Source organism: Monodelphis domestica, chromosome 4 (genome assembly GCF_027887165.1).
Source record: "Monodelphis domestica isolate mMonDom1 chromosome 4, mMonDom1.pri, whole genome shotgun sequence".
Taxonomy (NCBI): Eukaryota; Metazoa; Chordata; class Mammalia; order Didelphimorphia; family Didelphidae; genus Monodelphis; species Monodelphis domestica.
The window spans coordinates 349,162,700-349,184,619 of NC_077230.1; the positions used below are offsets into that span (position 1 = coordinate 349,162,700).

At 40.8% G+C, this 21,920-nt stretch overlaps 1 protein-coding gene across 9 annotated transcripts in view; it reads left to right on the top strand.

The window, feature by feature from the left end:
* Positions 1–21,920, top strand: part of CLPB (ClpB family mitochondrial disaggregase) — a 203,164-nt gene that overhangs the window by 136,541 nt on the left and 44,703 nt on the right. For 5 of the 9 annotated variants that reach the window (XM_007491043.3, XM_056795037.1, XM_007491044.3 and 2 more), the window contains one exon: positions 6,939–7,036. In XM_007491043.3, coding sequence (XP_007491105.1) covers positions 6,939–7,036 — 98 coding nt within the window. Of the gene's footprint in view, positions 1–6,938; positions 7,037–17,078; positions 17,148–21,920 lie in introns of all 9 variants that reach the window. The other 4 variants (XM_007491041.3, XM_056795035.1, XM_007491042.3 and 1 more) reach the window with 1 other exon arrangement.

The window sequence follows — 21,920 nt, forward strand, 5'->3', positions numbered from 1 at the left end:
AGGTCAGGCCAGGGCACAGGAGATCCGAGTGGCCACAGCAGGCGGATGGGACACACCACTGTTATTTATTGGGCTGTAATGGTTTGTGGCCGTTGGTCATGGAGGTGAAATCGATCAGTTGTAAGAGTCAAGATCTATCAATTATTACAGCAATTAGTCAAGTCTTCTGAGCTATTAGTAGGGGATGGGGAGAAGGAATTAGGTTAATATTGAAACAGGTTAGCAATAGAGCCCCTAGAGCCCAAGCAGCTTCTGCATCACCCTGAGAGTACAAAGCCTTAGAAAACTTTTTCCTTGAAAAGGGTGAGAGAAGGGTGGGTAATTATCACCTTGTTTCAGGAACCTCCGTTTTTTTCCCCAAAGAGCTCTAGAAGCCTCTGGCCAGCCCAGGTGAAGTAATGTCTTACCTGTCCCTCTTTTGTTCTTAATGGGAAGTGACAAGACTCATGCTAGAAATTACTTGGTGGCCAATGTTTATGGCACACATTTTTCATTCTGTAGGCAAATATAGATCACTGACAGCCCTTGTTTGATATAGCTAATCTCACTCAGCATTTTCTCTTCTTCCCACCATCTCTCTCCACTCTTTATTTCTTCCTTTCCCAATTCTCCCCTTTTCTTACTCTCACCCCTCCGCATATTATCCACTTCTTATCATCACCTCTCTGACACTTTTTTCCCAATCTTTCCCTATATATCTCATTTTTCTCCCTTTTTTCCTTGTCTTTTATCTCAGTCTGTTTCCCTTTCCCCTCAGCTATCTTCTTGATACCCTTCCCTCTCAAGCCTTCTCCCCTTTCTTGCCCTCTCACTCTCCATCTCCCAGAAGTTTAATTTCTCCAGATGCTACTGTGCCCTTTGCTGCCTTGAACTTCATGTAAAGCCATAGGGAGGAGCTGAGGTGGAAGAGGAATATTACCTCCAATGGGGTGACAGTAACCCCCTAATCATAACCTCACAGGCTTAGTAACTATATCATTCTGGGCCCTTAATTAGTTTCCTAATCTCTTCATGTTGGACTCAGTGTCTCAAGGGCCCTACACATATATTTATTAAATGTTCCTTGAACTGAACTGAAAGATTGAAAGAATCAGGAGAGATTGAGAAGATTGAAACCAAGGAAAGAAACGTTGAAGAAGAGTTGAGTCATCAGTTTCAACTGTTACTGACAAGGATCTTAGATTTCCCAGGATACCTTCTGTCTTGAGTGGATTTCCTCCTATCTAGTCCCTCCAGCTGATCATAAGTCTCTGCCCTGGCCTTCATTCATCCTTTTTTTTTTTCCTGTCCATGGTAGGACACATGGCACAATGAAGAGAGTGCTAAGCTTGGAATCAAGAAGACCTTTGTCCCAAAGCCACCTATGAAACTTCTTAACTTTGTGACCACAGACAAGTCACTTATTCCACCCTGACTCTGTTTCCTAAGCTGTGAAGTGAGGATAATGGTGTTTTTCAGTACTGTACTGAAAAGCCCAAATGAAACACACACACACACATACGTAGAGCATTGACCAATCTTTAAAACTATATATGTCCGTTTTTATTGTTTAGTATCAGTATCACCCAGTGAAATTACAGTCTTAATCTCTTTCCTAAACTCTAGGCTTGAAATTACCAACAGCCTACTGGACATTTATAACTGAATATTCTAAAGGCATCTCAGAATCAACATGTATAAAACTAAATCTAGGTTTGAAACTTCACTGTTGTCTTCAGCTCTCCTTCATCTTAGTCACGGTTCACATCCTAACAAATGTCATATTTTGTCATTTATTTCTCTGCAACACTCCTATATGCCTCCTCTCAACTCACCTGTCATCACCCTAGAATTCAGGCCCTCATCACCTCTTTCCAAGATTATTACAGAAGCCTATTGACTCTCCTTTCCTCAAATCTTTCCCTCTCTAATCTGTCCTACCTTCACAGCTGCCTAGGTGATTTTTTTCTAAAGCCTGTGTCTGGAAATCACATCACTTACCTGTTCATGTAAACTCCAGTAGTTCTCTGTTACCTCTAGGATCAAATATGAAGTCCTTTGTTTAGCATCTTTTTGGTCTGAAATTCTTCACAACCCGGCCCCCTTTCCCACCTTTGCATGCTTCTCACACTCCATTACCCTCATGGGATTCTGTGATCCAGCCATACTAGTTGATTTAACTTTTCTTCACACCTGAGGCTCCATCTTCCATCTCCATGCCTTTAAACTGGTTCTTTCCCATTCCTATAATGCTTTCCTCCTTACCTCCAACTTTTAGAATCCCTAACTTACTTTACAAAGAGCTAATGAAAGCCTTCTTCAGAAGGCCTTTCCTGATCTCCCCAACTGCTAGTACCATATCCTCAAGTTGTCTTCCATCAACTTTGTGTTTCTTTTGTGTGTTCTGATTTATAGTCTCCCCATTAGAATGTCAGATCTTTGAAAGTAAGGGCCATTGTTACTTTTTATTTATATCCTTAGCACTGGATTTGGCACATAGTAAGCACTTACTAATAAATGTTTGTTGATCAGCTGGACTTGGTGCCAGGAGACCTAGGTTAAAAGTCTGGCTCTGTTGCTTTCATATTGTGTGTCTTAGATCAAGTCATATAACTTTATTAAGTCTCAATCTCAGTTTCTTCATAGAATGTGAGAAACAATACTTGGACTACCTACCTACTCTAAAGATTGGTGAGCAAAGCATTTCATAAACTTTAGAGTGTTATGGATATAAAAGTGCTTAGAAGAGAAAGGATTATAAGATTAGATTAAAAAAAAAAAAAGGATAGCCAAAGTCTTCTTATCCAGCCTGGTTGTTTTATAGCTGAGGAACCTGAAACCCAGAGAATAGAATCACTTGCCCAAAATCTAAATATGAATAAATATCAGAAATGGAATTTGAACCAAGATTCCCCATGTCCAATTCCAGACCTCCCTTCTTCAACCTCTACCTGTGTAAAGATAATTTTAGTGTTTTGACTTAAATCTAAATAATTGGTCACCAGGGATGATTCCCAAATAATAAAATACCCAAGTCAGCTGGGAATTATGGAGATTTTAATTAATAGAGAGAGAAGGAATTAAGGAAAGGAGAGAGAGAGAGAGAATTAATTTAAACTGCTCTGGCTCAGGCTGAGCCAGGAAGTAGTAAAAGGCCTTGGCCAAAGTGCCCTCCATGAGCCTAAGAGAAAGGGAGTCAGTCTTATCACTCACCACAAGACCGTCTCCAAGATGGGTTCCAGTCCTCCACTGAACTCAATCTCCTGAACTGAGTTCAGACTCTAATTCCACTCCAAACTGAATTGCCTGAACTGACTTTTTACCCCTCCTTTTAAATTTCCTTTATGTCACCTCCCCTAAATTTTCACACCTACCAATCACAGTAGACGCTTTTTTCCAGAACTGCCCATTCTTAGTTCTCACAACTCTTTAGTTCTCACCTTCTCTGGTTAGATTATATCTTCTGAGGTACTTCACACTTCTTTGTTAAGCTTGCCTTTTGTGAGTTACTTGACCTTTGTGTGATTAAATTAACCTTTACAAATACTTAACACCTTTTTGTATTAGATCTAAAAACAGACCTAGCTTAAGGTTCTAGCTTCACCATAAGGTATGAGTTAAGTACCTTCATTGTTCAATCAGGAGTTTACAACTTTATCTTTCCCTAGAGTATGTCTAAGTATAGGTGGAGTAATGTAAAGTTCCCAAGATATTCCTGATTCTTATTAGACCAAGTATCTCCATTGTTACAATAAGAAAATAGCTAAATAAAATCTTCTAAAGTACAGTCTGAGTAGTTTTTAAGATTCACACCTGTCTACTGACTTCTTCCCTATTGCACACAAACATATTCCATGGCTCCCCATCCTCAAAAAACTCTCATTGGTTCTGGCCATCCCCATTAGTGTCTTCCCATAGCTCTCTCCCTGTTTATGATACAAATCATGAAGAAGGCCCTTCATAACATTTCTCGCTATGCCCCCTTCTCTCCTCTGACAAAACCACTACATTGGTGCAGGCCTTCATCCCCTCATGCCTGGACAATTGCAGTGCCCTCCTACTGTAGGCCATACTTCTTGAAACTTCTCATGGTTTCCAGAATGTTAAAACATTTTGCGTCTCCTTCTGTTTTTATCAAAGGGTAAAAGAGAACTCAGAAGTAGTCCAGTATTGTAATCCTTTAATTTTACTAAGGAGAAAACTGATGTCCACATAAGGGAAATGACTACAAAAATATTTTTAAAAGCAAGTTTAGAATTCAGAATTAGAATTCAAACCCAGGTCCTTTTTAACTCCCAATCCAATGTCTTTCCATCATGCCTCCCATCTAGCTATTCTTCCTCTTACTCTTTCATGAACAGTTCCTCCACTAGGCCCAATCAAGGCATTCCCAAAGGTTCCATCTTTAGTCCTCTGCCTTTTTCCCTATATGCTCACTCCCTTGGCCATCCCATCTATTCATATTCAATTCTGTGTATGGAAAGTGCTATACTCAGCATTGGAAAAATAAAGTTTAGAGAAAACAGAGTTCTTGCCCTCATGATGCTTTGAATCTCAAAGCAATACTAGTAATTATGATCAGTCCATTAGAGGTGCGAACAAAGGACTGAGGGGAAAGGCCACTATAGTTATAGATGGCGGAGAGGGTGGGGTGCATCTTGCAAAATATGGTGTTGAGTTGAGTGGTCAGAATTCAAAAGGAGTGAAAAGAAGGGATTAAGAGAGGTTTCTAGGGAGCAAGTAGATGACTCAGTAGGTTGAAAGCCAGACTACGTTCAAATCTGACCTCAGACACTTCCTCGCTATGTGACCCTGGGCAAGTCACTTAACCCTCATTGCCTAGCCTTACTGCTCTTCTGCCTTAGAACCAAAATACAGTATTGATTCTAAGATGGAAGATAAGGATTATTTTTAAAAAGAAAGAGATAGAGAGAGGACTCAGGGTTTTCTGGGGTGTTGAATGCAAAGAAGAGACAGGTGCTGGAAAGGGAGGTTGAACCCGCTGTGTTGACTGACTCACCAAAGCTAAGTTGTGAAGTCAGTTAGTAATGACTAGGCTACATGTACCTTCCATTCTTTGGGTAGCCATTTTGACTACAATAGCTAAGGAAATTTCATCTTTGGGCTCCAATAAAAGTTCCCCATTTTGTGGCTTGGATTTTTTTGTTTCTTATCAAATCAGCAAACATTCACTAAGTGACTGCTGAGTTCAGAGCTCTTGAGTTTAACAGTACTATAGCAGTGATAGAGATGAATAGGGTCCAGTCACTGCCTTCAGGGTCTGAACTCTCTTATCAATGAACATAACATATTAGAAAAAGCACTGGGCTAGAAACCAGGGCCTGCAGCCCTGGGCAACTTACTTACTCTCTTGTCTTTAATTTCATCTCCTGTAAAATGGGGATAACAATCATTGCAACAGTGGATGTCATGTGTTTTGTAAATGTGAATAGTTCTTTCATATTATGCTATCTAATCAAATGGTTATCAGATTTCATAAGATAGTTTGTAATTTTCAAGTAGTTGGCATAGAATTTCCTTACCTTGGGATTCAAGGCCTTCCATCATATGTCCTCAATCCAGCTTTTATAGGCTGTAGTGTCACATATAAGATTTCCCTCCAGATCCCCCTACTTAGAATGTCCTTGTTCACCATCAGTACTAATCTGGAGCCTCCCCATCCCTCCAGGTGCAGATTAAGTCCTAATCCCTCCATTTAGGCTTCCCTGGCCATCCTGGACACCACCCCATGAACTGCTTCCATCCTCCTCCCTCCCACAAGCCATGTGTTTTCTTCCTTGCTTGACTGTACTGCCTGTTTGGCATTTAGTGGAGGTTATCTTGTTTGGTATCATAACTAGATTCTTAATCTGGGTAGGTCCTTATTGGTGATCTAGTCTAACTTTTATCCTGTAATTATATCTGATCTATCTTTATCTCTCCCACAACATAGTGCTCTGAAGTCAGTATTTACTTGTCACAGATCCACTAATGGACTCAAGAGAAACATCTATCTCAAGGCTCTCCTGCTTCACTCATTACCAGAGACTGGAGGGCCTATGGCTTCCTTAGTTACCTGGCCAACAGGGACTTATCCAGTTGGCAACCTGAGAGCACTCGAATTCCTAGACTTTAGCCCTAATAGCTAGGGTGCTGCTGATGCCCCAAAGTTCCTACATGTCAGGACATATCATGAAGCAAAAGCAAGAGATGAGACTGAAGAACAGCAAGGAAGAAACAGGCCTTTATACCTCTTCCTTTGGCAGAAATTAGTGGTTCTTAGGAAGAAATACATGGTTCTCCATGCTTGAGTCTCTGTATATAGGTATATGCATGTAGGAGAAAAATTGTGTTGGATGAAAGATTATTAGAGCTTGAGTCTTGAAAGACTTGTCTTTGGATGGCTAGGCCAATTCAGCAAACTCATTTTGAGGTCCTAGCATGTATATATCACTTTGCTCAGTGAGGGGGAAGATCCAGAGTCTGGATGGGGCCCGGTCCCTAATCTTCCAGGGTGGAGTCATCTTACTCCTTTAGCCCTCAGTTTCTTCACCTATAAAATGAGATCATAGTTCTTCCTTCACTGGGTATATAAAATAACAGATTACCACAAAGTACTGTATAAATCAGAGCTGATCCTGGTTTAGAGTTCAGATTCATTTGCAATATTTAAAAGCTAATTTTTGTTTTATATGGGAGTTCATCAGTGGTTTGTGTACTTGTTTACACACATTTTTTTTTTTGCTCAGTCACAAAACACACACAATGCCTAAGAGTTGGGCCATAGCAACTAAGAATGCTCAGCTCTCCTCTGAGGAGATCCTTGATGTAGGGAATCCACCATAATCCTTCCTACCCCCAGTAAGAGTCTATAACCTTCTGAGAACTCTCCCTTAACACCAACCTGACCCCAGTAATCATCATATCTCTCTGATCCTAGACCTTTCTCTTTTCTCCAGGAGCCAGCCCCCTGCAGAGTAATGAAATGGGTCACACACCTGTGGACTATGCCCGTGATGGGGAGGTCATGAAGCTCCTGAAGGCCTCAGAGACCAAGGTGAGCCCTTTTTGGGGAGAAGATGGGAGAAATCTTTGGTGCATATAGAACATGGGACTTGAGTTGACGGAGCTCTTCAGAACTCATGGAAATTCCCATTCCTGCATCATTAAGCAGATCACACTGCTTCCAGCCCTTCCCCTTAATTTCCTTCTCCCAAATCTCAGACTCTTCAGGTTCACCTCAGCACCCTGCCTGCTCCCTGGCCAGACAAATCACACTGAGAGAGTCTCCCTTTCCTTTCCTAGATGCTGAGCCCATGTAGTTTGGCATTTGTCTGCCTCCCAAACTGTCCTGTTTGGCCTTTGTGTGTGAATCTCATTTCCCTAGCCAAACTAAGTGCTCCATTAAATCAGCTTCCTCTCTCTCCTACTTTTCATTTTCCCTTGTACCCAGCCATCAGTTTAGCCATATGCAAGAATCAGTAGTGGTTGGTAAAGGCTTCATGGTATAGTGGAATGAAGGACTCTGTGAAAGCCTAGAAGACCTGAGATCAAGTCTCCCATCACTTAGTAGCTGTGTGACTCCAGCAAATCATTTCTCCTTTGTGGTCCTCAGTGTCCTCCTTCAGAATTTTAGAATAGTTATATTGGCATTATCCTAAATCACTGAGGCTTTGTAAGAAAAGTGCTTCAGAAACACTAGAAAAATGTTTGACATGTTACTAAAAGTTCCACAGGTCCCACCTGCCAGCACATCCACTCTATTTTATATGTAAACTCATGTGACCTTGGCCAAGTCCCTTTTGTCTACAATCCTCCATTTCCCTAACTGTAAAAATCACAGAATTCTAGTCAGAAAGGACCTCCACAGCTACCTTGCCCAAGTCATAATCCTAAAAGAATTCCTGCTATGATTACACTGTCCAGTGTGTCATCTAGTCTCTACCTGAAAACTTCCAGGAAGGGGGGATTCCACTAGCTCCCAAGCTCACACCTGTGTAACTCTGTTTGCTGGGAAATTTTTCCTGATATCAAGCCTAAATCTGCCTCTTTGCAGCCATAAACCTTTCATTGTTCCTTTTTGTTCTGCCCTCTTCTACGAAGGCAAAGTGGTACAGTAGATAGAGTTTTGGTCCTGAAGTCAGTAAGACCCGAGTTTAAATCTGGCTTCAATCATCTAGCTGTGTGACCCTGGACAGGTCACTTAACCTCTGCCTCAGTTTCAGTCAACTGCAAAAAAGGAATTAATAGGATCTACATCTCAGGGTTATTGTGAGGATCAAGTGAGAATAATGTTTTTAAGGTGTTTAATACAATACATGACACATAGTAGCTTAATAAATGTTTCTTTCCTTTCTTTCTTCCAAACAACATCCCTTTATAGCCTTAAACACAACTTTCCTCAACCCCTGAGTTTTCTTCAAGGTTAACTATCTCCATTTCTTTCAGCTAATACTTGCTTGACATATACTCATGACCCATCACCATCCTGGTGGTACCAAACCCTGTAGTCCCTCCTGCATTCTCCAAGATCTTTTCTCTGTCTCTAACAGTACCTCAGCAATCCCATCTGACAGTTCTAGTGATGAATTGCACCTATTCCAAGGAATTTGAATTGCTTGACCTGCTTTAGGCAATGTGTGTATAAAACATAACACTTAGGACACCTGAAATCAAGTCTTTCCTCAGTCAACTATGTAACCTTAGATAAGTCACTTAATCTCCTTAGCTTCAGATTCTTTGTGTTTAAAATGAGACCAATAATATCTACCTCACTGGGGAATTGTGAGAATAAAGTGAAATAATATGTGTAAAGATAATATAAATAGTTTTGTACACCTAAAAGTACCATAGAAATGTTAGCTATATTATTCACCAAGAGCATCCATCTAGTCCAGCTTAGACAAAGAAGGAAATTCCTACTGTGACATCCAATCAAAATCCTCTGAAGACCTCCAAAGTTAGAGAACCTTCTTCCCCTTGAGGCCACCCATTTCACTTTTGCGTAATTTTGATTACTAAGAAGTTTTTCCTGATCTTAAGCCTAAATGTACCTCTCTCAGGACAGGTATGATGTCTCCTCTACATGATAGCCCTTTCTATATTTGAAGATAGCTATCTTATCTCCTTTGACTCTTCTTCAGGCTAAATATACTCCAGTCATTTGGCAGTTCCTCATATGTCATAGACATAAGGCCCTTCATCATCTGGGTTGCTTTCCTCTGGGCATTGTCCAACTTACCAGTGTCCTTTAAGCACCATAGTGCCCAGAACTGAAAATACTCCAGATATGGTCTGGCCAGGATAGTATATAGTATATAACAGGGGATGATCATTTCCTTATGGCTAGAAGCTATGATTTTTTTAAGGTAGTTACATATCACATTATGATTTTTTGGCCCCCATATCTGAATCTAAATCACTAAATTTCCCAGATTTTTTTTTCCAGAAAAACTTTTATGTAAAGTCATGCCTGATTGTTTCAGCCTATGTGTAAAATTTTACATTTATCATTGTCAATTATCATCTCATTAGATTTGGGGCTTGTTGTTGTTGTTGTTTTTAATATACTGAATATTGGTCCCTCAGCAGATGAGCAGTAAGGGCCAGGCAACTGGGATTAAGTGACTTGCCTTAAGGTGGCAAATGTCTGAGACCAGATTTAAACCCAGGATCTCCCATCTCTAGGCCTGACTCTACCTACTTAGCCATCTAGCTGCTCCCATCTCATTTTTTATCTTAGCACTCAAAACCATCAAAATCTTTTTGAATCCTGACTGTGTTAACTATCCCCTTGCATTAACTACACATTTGACAAGCAGGCTGTCTTTGCCTTTATCCAGTAAGAATGATAAATGGCACTGAGCCAAACAGAGACCCCTGTGGCACTCCATATAAGACCTCTTGCTGAGTTGATATTGTTGTTATAATTAAAATTCTCTGGAGACGATCTTAATTTATAATTATTTATTAAATAATAAAAAGCAATTCAGAGAAAGAAAAGGCCTCTAGCCATGTGTGGCTGGTCATTCCCTTAGCAAACCTCAGAGCCAGGCCAAAAAGCCAAGAACCTGAGTACCAGACCTAAACACACCTTCTCAATTTGGATTCCTGGTCAACTTCATCTCAGGACTCAAATTTATGCTTTTAGTGGCATCTCTTTCCAAAACCCCTCCAATCAAAGGACTCTAACCTCATTCTGGGTAAGCCAGGTCTTCTGGATGCTAGGAGTCAGGAGACCTTTAGAAAAGTGTATGTGCCCACTCCTTTTTACCCCCACTCTTTCCTTTACCCACTATGTTGAGGCTGTTTCCAGATAAACAACAGGCTATGCCTGTGCTTAATTCAATCAGAGAATGGGGTAAGTTGCAATTTAATTCAGTCAGAAGATGGAGTAAGTGTAATTTCAAACTTAATATAAAAACTCTCCCTTTTTAAAATCCAAAGTTTGTCTTAGGGTACCAAAGCAAGGAGTACAGACTAGTGTTACATTTTCACATTGTGAACCATCAACTATTACTCCAAGTCTGGCTATTCGGTCAATTTGAAACATACCAAATTGTTCCATTATCTGGTCTATATCTCTCTATCTATTCCACCTGGATAGCAAGAAATACTTATCAAATTCTTTACTCAGATCTCAATAAATTACATACTTTGCATTCCCCTGATCTCTGTAAAGATTAAAATTAGGGAAATATGGGGAGACTGAGGCAGATAGAAATTAGTTTCTCTCTGCAAGGAGTATAATATTTTTTAGAGGTTTATTGAAGATTAAGGATTAAAGAAAATACAGGATAAGAGACACGTGTCCAGGCCATAGAGAGGCCTAGACACAACCTCACCTACATTATGAAAAAACCAGGCCTGCCCCAAAACAGAAGTTCAAGAGCCAAGAGAGAGACCCTCAAAAGCCTTTGAATCAGCTTAAATACCTTCTCTATCTCGGCCCAGGTGAGATTACAAGGCATTCTGGGGAAGTGGAGCAAAGGCTCGTGGGGATTGTAGTCCTGTATTCGAGTCTATTTTTTACATTTCCCGTGTGATCATTTTTGGAAAAATTAATTTTTCCCCAAAAGGATCATAAAAACATAATAAACTTAAAAGATTACAATAATGTGAGGATAAGAGAAAAAAGAAAGAATAAAAACAATAATTGCTGAACACATTGACAAAAAACCCTTTAGGGGCAGTCCCCTTTGGCATGAAAGTATACATACAAATAAATGTTCAATCAACCACACCCAAAGTTCATTTTGATCTTGTGCAGCTTGTGGTCTGGAGGCTTCTTCATGGTGGCTTCTCCAACAGTTCAGTTCTGGATTCAGAGAGGTAGCATCTTCTTTACCTAAAATTCTTCTCAAAAGGAATTTAAACTTTGCAATTTACAATAATATTTTTTTACATTTCCCCGTGTTGTGGGTGATTGAAAGATACAGAATCAGTTAGGGATGCATGGCTGAGGTATGAGGTATATGAATCAATTGGCAAGAGATATTAAAAAGACATCAGAAAAATCAAAAGAAAAGAAAAATTTCTGGATGAAAATATAGACTATCAAAGTCTTATGTGTAAAAATTCCAAGTAGAAGAAAAATAAATCTATAACAGGTCCTTCAATCAGGGCCCAATCAAAATGATCTAAGTAATGATGCATTTACCCAGTCAGTAGCCAGGACTACAGAAAGGTACCACATTATGGAAGGCAGAAAAGAAAGGGACCAGATTATAGAAGCCAAGTAGGAGCCAAGGTTTTGGGGATACTCGTCTGTGAGTATCTTCAGAGTGAGTGTGGATACAAGGAAAGCCTATGTCTTAACACATGTTAAACATAGTAACCTTGAGTCTTCACACTAGGTTCAAGACCTCTGTATTGGCCTAGAAGTGCATCAATCCATCCTAGATTGGCTTTTCTTTGGCTCTGTGCAATGGCTCTTGTGTGTATATCTTGTCCTGGAATCAGACAGAATCATTAAGCAAAGTCCCATAATTTATTTAAATAATTAGTGGCATCGTTTTTATAGTCACAAGTCTTTTAGGGTTATGCATTAGCAAATGTATCTTAAACTTGTAGCACTGAAAAGTCAAAAAGTTAAAGAAAATCTTAATGCTGGTGATGTGCTTCAAATATAAAAAGGAGAGAAAAAATAATAAAAAAAACTGAAAAAGTATATTGCACATGCAAGAAAAGTATAATAATAAAAGAGCTTTAAAATTCAAAAATATAGCTTATAATCATTGACACTCTGTGTCAGTGAAGAAAATATAAAATGCAAGACTTTCTCACCAAAAATGAGATCCATTTCCTCTTAACATCTGGCCATGATCACTGTGAGTAGAAAGCAAATGAATTGAACAAGGTTAACAATTTTTCATTTTTAAAAATACAGTAGTGCAAATATGTAGTTATCAAAATCCCCAAAATTCTCAATAGCCCAATTAATTACAATAGCAAACAAACACACTTTCATATTTCACATAAGTTGTATGGCATTTAAAACCTATGAATTGATGGATATTTGTCACAAGCTTTTACAAACGTAGCAATCTTTCAACCTTGGTGTATAAACATATTTTTAAACAAAATAAAACTCATCTAAGGTTTAGAACATAATCAAGAAATCTATATACCATTCTGGTAGAAGTAAAATAGTGAGCTGAAGAGCATAAATAAAGGGGTGCTCCTTTTTCTTGGAGGCTTATAGGGATACAAATGCCCTGAGATTAACTGCCCAACTTCCATTAACATGTGGGAAGGTTGGGGTTTATAAAATGTATTTCACTTCAGCTAATGGGCCTTACCTCGTGTTAGGGGCAGGCAAAAATAACCAGATTGTTAAAAAAAAATTCCAAAAATTATATTTAAAAAACCCTTAAAATCAAATCATTTGAGGTATTTAGCACATTAAATTTCTCAAGGTTGTTAATACAATTATAACCAGTTTTGAAGTCCATCTATCCTCAGCAAAATAGAAAAAAGATGTTTTTTCATATATGGGCTTATTCACAATAATATTTGTTCAACGCAGTTATAGGGGAAAAACAACAGAATTTTTAAAACTCAGTACATTCAAAATAAATTCAATCAACCTTCAGTTCAAGCAGAATAATATTGAATCCAGTAATATATGAACTTAAAATCACAAAGTTAAACCATAACAAAAAATGCAATAGAATACAGAGATTTTTATAAACCATTGGAGTCTGAAATGCCTTAGAATATAACCTCCAGTCTTTAATGTTCCTTAGGTGTGTTTATCCATTTAAATGTCTATTGTCCGAAGGCAGAGTAGTAAGAGCTAGGCAAATTTTTTACATCTCGGACCCTCTCTAACCTATGGCTACTGCTGTTAGCTAAGTCATACACCTCTACTTTAGTAAGAGCCTACATAAGTGTCTTCTTTTTTGATCTCCACCTCTGACCCTTTTCCAGGAATATATCCTCAGATCCCTACTAGGCATCTTCGTCTGATGTCCTATCACTCATCAGGTCCAAAACTAAATTCCCCTTTCCCCATTGCCTCCACCATCTTCCCAGTTTCTTAGGCTTGGGATGTTAGGGTTATCTTTGATTCATCCCCCACTATCTAGTTATTCTAGTTTTTCCTCTAAGCTCCACACTTGACCGTTTCCTTCCAGAGGCCTAAAGCTTAGATTCTAATGGAAAATTCCCTTAGCTAGAAAACAGGATGCCAGGTTCTAATCCCAAATCTGTCACCAACTCTTTGGGGGACTTTGGATAATTCGTCATACTTCTCTGAGCCCCATTTTCTCCATCTGTACAGTGACAAGATTTGGACAGAGTACAACTGTGTGGCTCTTTTAAGTTCCCTTCTAGTTCTAGCATCCTATAATTCTAGTCCAAGCTCTCATCACCTCCTCCCTGAGGATTACACCAACCTCCTCCTAACTAGCCTCTTTCCTCTAGTTTCTCTCCCCTTCTAGTCCCTCTGATGCCCACAGCCAAAGTAAGCTTCCTAAAGCCCAGCTCTAAGCATATCCTACTCATCTCAGAAGCATTCAGTGGCTTCCTATCAAGGATAGATTGTGTGTGTCTGTATCTGTCTCTCTCTGTGTTGGCAAGGGCAAGACTCATGCTAGGTCTATGCTTCTCATCAAGTCATTTCACCTCTGAATTTTAGTGACCTCATCTGTCAAACAGAGAATAATTCTCACACTTCAGTTAAAAGTTTGTTGTGAAAGAAGCACTTTGCACTGATAAACCACTTCCTTAATTACTTTGTGTTTCAAAGCACCTTCTTCACAATAACCCTGTGAAGCTTGTAGTATAAATACCATTATGCCCCTGACGATGTTGTCATTTTTCAGCCATGTCTGACTCTGTGAGTTATATCACTTGAGTTTGTTGGATTTGGGGGGCCAAAGATACTGGAGTGGTTTACCATTTCCTTCTCCAGCTCATTTTAAAGATGAGAAAACTAAGGCAAATGAAGTTAAGTGATTTGCCCAGGGTCACACTCTAGTGTCTGAGGCCAAATTTGAACTCAAAAAAGAATAAATTTCCCTGATTCTAATTCCAGCACTCTATCCACTGCACCACCTAACTGCCCCTGATAGTACCAGCTACACCTATTATACCCACTATTAATACTTACAAATGGATAGAGCACTGGGCCTGGAGTCAAGAAGACCCAAGTTCAAATTTAGCCCCAGACACTCAGTTTTTCCTCAGTTTCTCATCTGTAAATTGAGCTAGAAAAGGAAATGGCAAACTACTTTTTTTTCCCAAGAAAACCCAACAAAGGGTCACCAATGATCACAACTGAAACAAAGGAACAGTGACCCCCCCCAAAAAAAAAATAAAAGATAATAAGTACTTTGGGGGTCAGCTACTCCAGCTGTTTCATTTTGTAAATAAGGCAACTGACCCAAAAGAGTGGCTCGCCAAAATCCCATAGGAAGTAGTGCATCCAAGGCTCATCTTAGATCTACTGACAAACCAGAGCTGTTTTTCCTACAATGGAATGATTCATCGGAAGGTCCAAATAGAGTGTCCTGGGAGCTACAAAGAGAAAGATCCCTCAGAGATGGGATGGTCAGGGAAGGCTTCCTGGAGGAAGTGACATTTATTCTGGGTATTGAAGGGCAAACAGCATTTTGACAGGCAGAGAATTGAAAGTTTAAAGATATTGCCACATTTTAAGTAAGACAGAAAAGAAAGATGGAAATATATCTTTATCTCTATCTCTCTGTACATGATGGTAGATAAAACAAAAATATGGGAAGCTGGCCCGTGATGAATACACTGCTAAGGGGGACGTGCTGGGATAAGTCTGCATTCCCCTCCCAGCTCCACACTCCACTGAGACTGCTAGGAAATTTATTGCTCATTTTAATCACACCCAGAGAATGAATTGGCAGAGATATTAGCCCGATAGGCCACCACATAGATTTTATTTGCATATTCCCATGACAGACCAGCAAGAACATTTCCTATGTATTTTTAATTTGTTTGGGCAGCAGCAGGGAGTGCAAGGCCCCCACAGGCTTCAAGCTTCTCAGCTGGGCCTAGGTATCTGCCAAGATATGTAGGTGAGTAGCAGAATTAGCTGCTCAGGAAGGCCCTCAGGACCCAGGGGAAAGGCTGGGCCAAGGCTAGAGGTGGGGATTAGGTATCTTAGACGGGCCTTAGAGTTTACAGAGTTCTTTTACTCAATACAAATCTATTCTGGGGCAACATATATAGCAAAAAGAGCACTTGATTTGGAAGCAGAGAAACTGAATTCAGATCCTAGCACTACTACATGTGGGACCTTGGACAAGTCCCTTTCTCTTTCTGCCTCAATTTTTACATGTTTAAAAGGAAGAGAGTTGAAGTAGATGATCTCTAAGGTTCTTTTTTTTTTTTCTAACTGAATCTTTTGAAAGGCACCTCTGATTATCCCCATTTTGTAGCAGAAGAAACCAAAGCTTAAAGGGTAACTCAGATGAGTCAGGACTCACATTCAAGCCTCCAAACTACAATTCCAGTGCTCTCTCTAATGAATCACAGGTGCTGTCATGGATTTGACCTAGTTCAGTTCTTTGAACCAAGGCCTTTCTTTTCATCCTACAATCTCACTTAGCTACTAGTTCCCTCTCTTCCTGGTCCTGTGCTGGACTCTGCTATGGAAGAGAAGAGAAGAGAAAATGTAGGACCTCCCTTGAGGGGCTCCCAACTTGGCAAGCAAAGTGATGAGATATATTCAGAGAAAACTACCAAAAAGCATTATGGGGCCGGAAAAAATCAAGGGCTTTACTGAATGACTGTTGTATCCACCTGTATGATTCATGAAATCATTTCTTTGGGGATTTAAGAAGAGGAGCAGAGCCCTGTGGGCTGGGATAGTCAAGGAAGCCTCCCTGGAGGAAACAGAGGCTCCCTCTGCCCCACAGTATCTGCTTATCACCTGGAGCAAGGACTTAGGCATTGATGCTATGTGCCAGACCCTTACCAGGACTCTTTTATTGATCCCAAAAACAGGGTCCCTCCCCAGGAGGTAGCTGGAAGGCATAATATCGCCACATAGAAGGGGAATTCCAAGCCAGGGTTTCTCCAGATTGACTGGAAAGCTATTTTTGTATCTTGAGAATGGCAGACAGCAGGAGCACAAGGATCTATCCTACCCCTCTGTCTGCTCAGGCCCCTTCTTCAGAGCCTAGAGTTCATCACTCAACCAGTGCATCCTAGCCACATGCCAAGTGCTAGTAGGGTTACTATATTTGTTCATTGACCATTCAGGTGAACATCTAGCATGATTTAAGCTCCTAGAGAGTAAGGACTTTTGTAAGGGTTTTGTCCTTTTATTCCCAGTACCTTCACACAGTAGAAATTTAATTCATGTTGGATGGATGGACAGACAGACAAAAGAATATATATAATATATATATATATATATATATATATATATATATATATATATATATATATATCCTATGTCTCCCACAGTGTTGGGTGTTTTGGGAGTAAAAGGAAGCATGAGCCCTGACCTCAGAGCTAAAAGTCTGGTTAAGGAGATAAGACTCTTAACACATGGATCATTGAGAACAATATAAGATTGCATATGGTCAGCTACTAACCTATGTGTCTCCACCTCTAAGGATTGTATGAGCTCAGAGAAGAAAGCATTCAGGGTGGAACGGATTATTGGCGAAGGCTTCCTGGAGGAGGTAGGACTTGAGGAGGGCTTTTAGGACATAGCAGATTTGGATAGGTAAAGAGGAGGGGACAAGGTATTCTGGGCCAGGGAATGACATGAATAATGGTGAGAATAAAAATAAGATGAAATAAGGGTGGGAATGAGCTAGGAATGGGTGAGGAGAGTGGCACAACTAAGGTAGGACTTTTTGGAAGGCAAAAGGTAGAACCAGGTATGGAAGCCTCAAATGCCAGCCTGAAGAACTTGAACTTGACACAGAACCACTTTGAAAGCCATTGACATTTTCTCAGCAGAGAAGGGCAAAGTCACAAAATCTCAGGATTATAGGGGACTCCAGAACCCATCCAGGCCTGCTTCTTCCTAAACAAGAATCTTGTCTACAGCATATCCAACAGGTGATCATGATCTGCCTGAAGACCTCCAGCATTGAGGGGAGGGGGAATCAGACTGACAACCACATCCTGAGAGAATCTATTGAAGAAACTAGGGGTATTTAACCTGGAGGAGAAAAGGGCAGAACTAGGAATGATAGATAGAAATCTGTGACACAGTAAGGTGTTAGCTAAATGAAGAAAAACCTTCCTAATAATTGGAGTCATCTGAAAGTGGAGTCCCCTTTCTCAGGAGAATAGGGTTCTTTGTCACTACAAGTTCCAGCAGAACCCAGATGCCACTTGTCAGATGTATGGATTTCTATCCAGGTATGGAATAGAATACATGACACCTGAGGTCCCTTCCAACTAACATCTGATTCTGTGACTGGATAGGTAATAGGAAAATGTAGTAATGGCCATGAGAGAATTCAGGCATCTCCCTCAGGCACTTATTTCCACAATCCCTGTGTTTGCTTTTGTACGGGCCTTAAAAACTAAGCAAGCCCAAATCCTATGGCCTTTCTGTGTCTAAGCCAGGTTAGCATGACAGTGACATTCTGACAGGTAGTGAAGAAATTCAGCAGCTATTTCATTCCAAGCCTTCTCTTCTGTAGTCTAATCATCTTTAGTTCGTTTAGCCAGTCTCATATGACTCTTCTCTATCCTTGTTACCATTTTCTAAAATATTCCAGCTTGTCAATGAAACTCTTGCCCTCTCTCACCTGTCACTCACTTTTACCATGTCTACACACACCTCTGCATCCTTTCTCTTGCTTGCTCTCCTCACATTCCCTCTTCCTGGGAAGATGGAGCCAGGCAAGATACAGGGATGGCTTAGCCCTCATTCTTGGCTCTCGGGTGAGCAGCCCCACTCTGCTGGCCAACTTGGAGCCAGGCCTCAGCCCTGAGCCCAGAACACTTTTCTGTAAATGTCGTCATAGCCAGGAGGGGTGCCATGTCAGATCAAGAATGATGAGAGCCAGTGAACATGATTACGCAGCCCAGATTAGCTGCTGGGAGCCAGTGGCTGCCGTCTCTAGGTGAGGGCTGTGGAAATTAATTGCATGTGTCTTTTATTAAGAAGATGAGCTCGCTTGCTCATGTTCTCCTAGGCGCCACACCCCCAGTACCTCCCAGCCAGGCATCCCACGCCTTTACTGACACAGTTCCCTTCCTGGCCCTTTCTTCTAGGGGATTACCTCAGGACCCAACAGCCTTTCTCTGAGTCTACCTGAGGAGGTGCTGCATTTGGGCCTAAGACCATGCCATAGTCAAAAGATTTTAACCTGGGAGAGACCTCATTGTCCAACCCCTTCATTCTACGGATGATACCATACCACTTTCTTTCCTGGACATCATACTGTCTCCCCTTCTCCATCCCCATTTTTCTCCCCCAAGGCTGACACATACTCAGTTTATACTTGAATAAGATCATTTTGCTGTTTACAGATTATAAAATAAAAGCAGTCCTTAGAACTTGAAGGAGTCCAGCGTCAGGGACTAGTAACTGAGATATTTCCAAATGAGTACAAGTGAACAAAGTCCATGCACACCAAAGGAGGAGAGGTCTTTGGGGAGTTAGTTAGTCCAGCCTCTGGATGGATGCCTCTTCCCCAGGCCTAATCAGCAGCCCATTGTTCCTTCCAGATTCTCTGTCCCTCACACAGGACGCATGGTCTACCTACACCTATCAGAGACATCAAAGAAAGCAGAGAACAAATAGGATCTCCCTAAGGTCAGGCCCATGTGTTCACTTGTATCTTCTAGTCTAGTGATGGTATGAGTCTACAGCACGCATACCAAAAAGAGCACACAGAGCCCTCTCTGTGGGCCCACCTGCAGTCACCCACCAGAATTTGTTACTAGAAAGTCAGAGGGATTCAGAACAAAGCTATTCCCCTTCTCTTCCTGGCACCTGAGAACATTCTTCACTTCCCCCACCCCTCAGCCCAGCAGCCCAATGGGAGCTCTTCCTCCCTCCCCTCTGTACATGCTGAGGGTGAGGTTCAGACAGCAGCCTGTTGAGTCTATGGTGGAGTTGGAGAGAAACTAGGTTTGAGGAGAGCATAGCTCACAACATGGCACATAGATGGAGGGTAGTAGAGTGCTCCGGCCACTCTCCACACACACCTCTTATCACCTACCCCTCTGCCAAGCAGCTCAATGGGAGTGCTTTCTCTCCTGTCTGGGGTAAGGGGGGGGCAGCCTTCTGTCTCTGAAAAGTTCACTATCACTGTTCTAGTCTAAGACCCTTAAGAGATCTATTTTAAGTAACTTCCTTTTTCCTCTTCTTGTCTTCCTCATACCACCTGTCCTGTCTATATCCTATAACCCTAGCCAACTGCCTGTGTGAGCCAGACCTCCAACACCCCACTCCTCAGCCTATGATGACCCTGCCCAGGGCTGTACTCTGCTGATGCCCACGTCCCAGGAAGATGGCATTTCCTGCAGGAAGGACAATGGGGTCCAAGACAGAGCCCATTTCAGGAGCCAACTAAAAGAATAGTCTGCCTATCTGTTATTCTTCCCAAGAATGAAGATGCTGGGAAGGAGACAAACAACAGGCAAACAAAGATCATGGTGCTCTGTCCTTCCCTTCAACACACTTAGGAAAGATCTTTAAAGTTTCCTAAACTTTCAGAAGTTCAACCATTCTAGATTCTCTCAGTGTAAGAGACCCTTCTACCACATCTTCAACAGAGGTTTTCCAGTCTCTACTTTTCATACTTCAGGGACACAAAACTCACTAATGTAGCCTGATCCACTGTGGGTTACCTCTAATTATTTAGAAATGGCTTCTTTATATTAAACTGAAATCTGCCTCCCCATGACCTCTGCCTATTTGCCCTAAGGTTGTCTTTGTCCAGCTGAATACTCATCCTCTTACCCAGCTGTCTTTAAAACAGAGAAGCTCAGTAGAAGGAACTTCAGCAATTATCTTCAACAAGATTATGCAGCCTGTTTGAGAACTTGCAACTTCAGGAAGTTCACTACCTAAGAAGCAAGCCATTCAGCTGTTGGGAGACTTCTAATTATAGAAAATTTTTCCTTTTAGTGGGTCCAAATCTTGTTCCCTCTAACTTCTACCCATTGGAGAAGTTCTGGGATATAAATTCCAGATTACCAACAATAGCTTATATGCTTTAGAGAGTGCCATTGTAATAGTTAGGATAGGTAAGTATCATGTCATATCCAATGGTCTTCATCTCAATCTTCATCCTTCTTCAGTTCAGCATTTGACACAAGAATATCTCCCTATCTCTGACTCTTGTTTCCGTCTGTCTCTCTCCCTCTTCCCCTCCTTATCTCTCCCCCTACTGCCAACTGCCTTCTGGATGGCTTTAAACTAGCCTGTCCAAAACCAGACCTCTTAATTTCTTCAGTGGAAGGAGCTCTCATAATGAAACTTCCTCTCCTAGTATAGATCTATCTATACCTGTTTTGAAGCATATAATTTTAGATTATATTATATATAGATTATATACCTGGGGCACTGGGAGGTAAAGGGACTTGCCCAAAGATACATGACCTGCCTACGAGAGGCAACACTTGAACCTATGGTCACTCGACTCCAAAACTAAGGACATTCCACTCTATCCCTCTACACAGTGGCAACATAATAGATCCTTTGTATATAGTAAGTGCTTAACAAAATGTACTGTTTTGAATTGCACTAACCTGTAAAGTTTCCTTCTTAAGTGCCTACTGTACTCAGGGCCTTCTGTTCAGTACTCAGAATACAATCACCAACACAGTGCTAAGCACTGGGTATATAAAGACAAAGAAGGAAATAATCCCTCCTAAAAAAGATCTTACATTCTAACAAGGAAGACATATATGTAAGCCTAAAAGAGTAATATAAAGCAAATAATTATGAAGTAATTGGGTGGGAGGAGAGAGCCTGTGACAATTAGAGAAATCAAGAAAGGCATCATACAGAGAGTGACACTAGAGCTGTGTGAGATGGAGGATGTTTCAGGCATGGGTAGTGGCCAAAGGTAGAAACAAGACAAGCTAATGACATACAAGCTATGTCTTTATCTGAGTTGAACCTATGATTGAAAACCTAAGGGGGGGGAAGGGGTAATAGCCCTAGACCGACAGTCAGAAGGTTTGCATTCAAATCTTAGCTTTGCTACTTAACCTCATGACCTCAAAAATATTTCCCTTTCATTGGTCTCAGTTTTCCCATATATAGGAGGAAGTTGAACTAGATGAAATTTAAGGACATTTCCAGCTCTAATTTTATGTGACCTAAAGGATTCTTTCTTCCCAATCTTCTAAGAGACCTCATGCTTTTTGCATGATGTCCTGGGAAAGTGGCATAAGTTTTGCCTGCATATTCTGTGTTCTTCCCAGAAGAAAACACCTCACATAGCACCAAACCTGGAGTCTCATATATGCCAGGG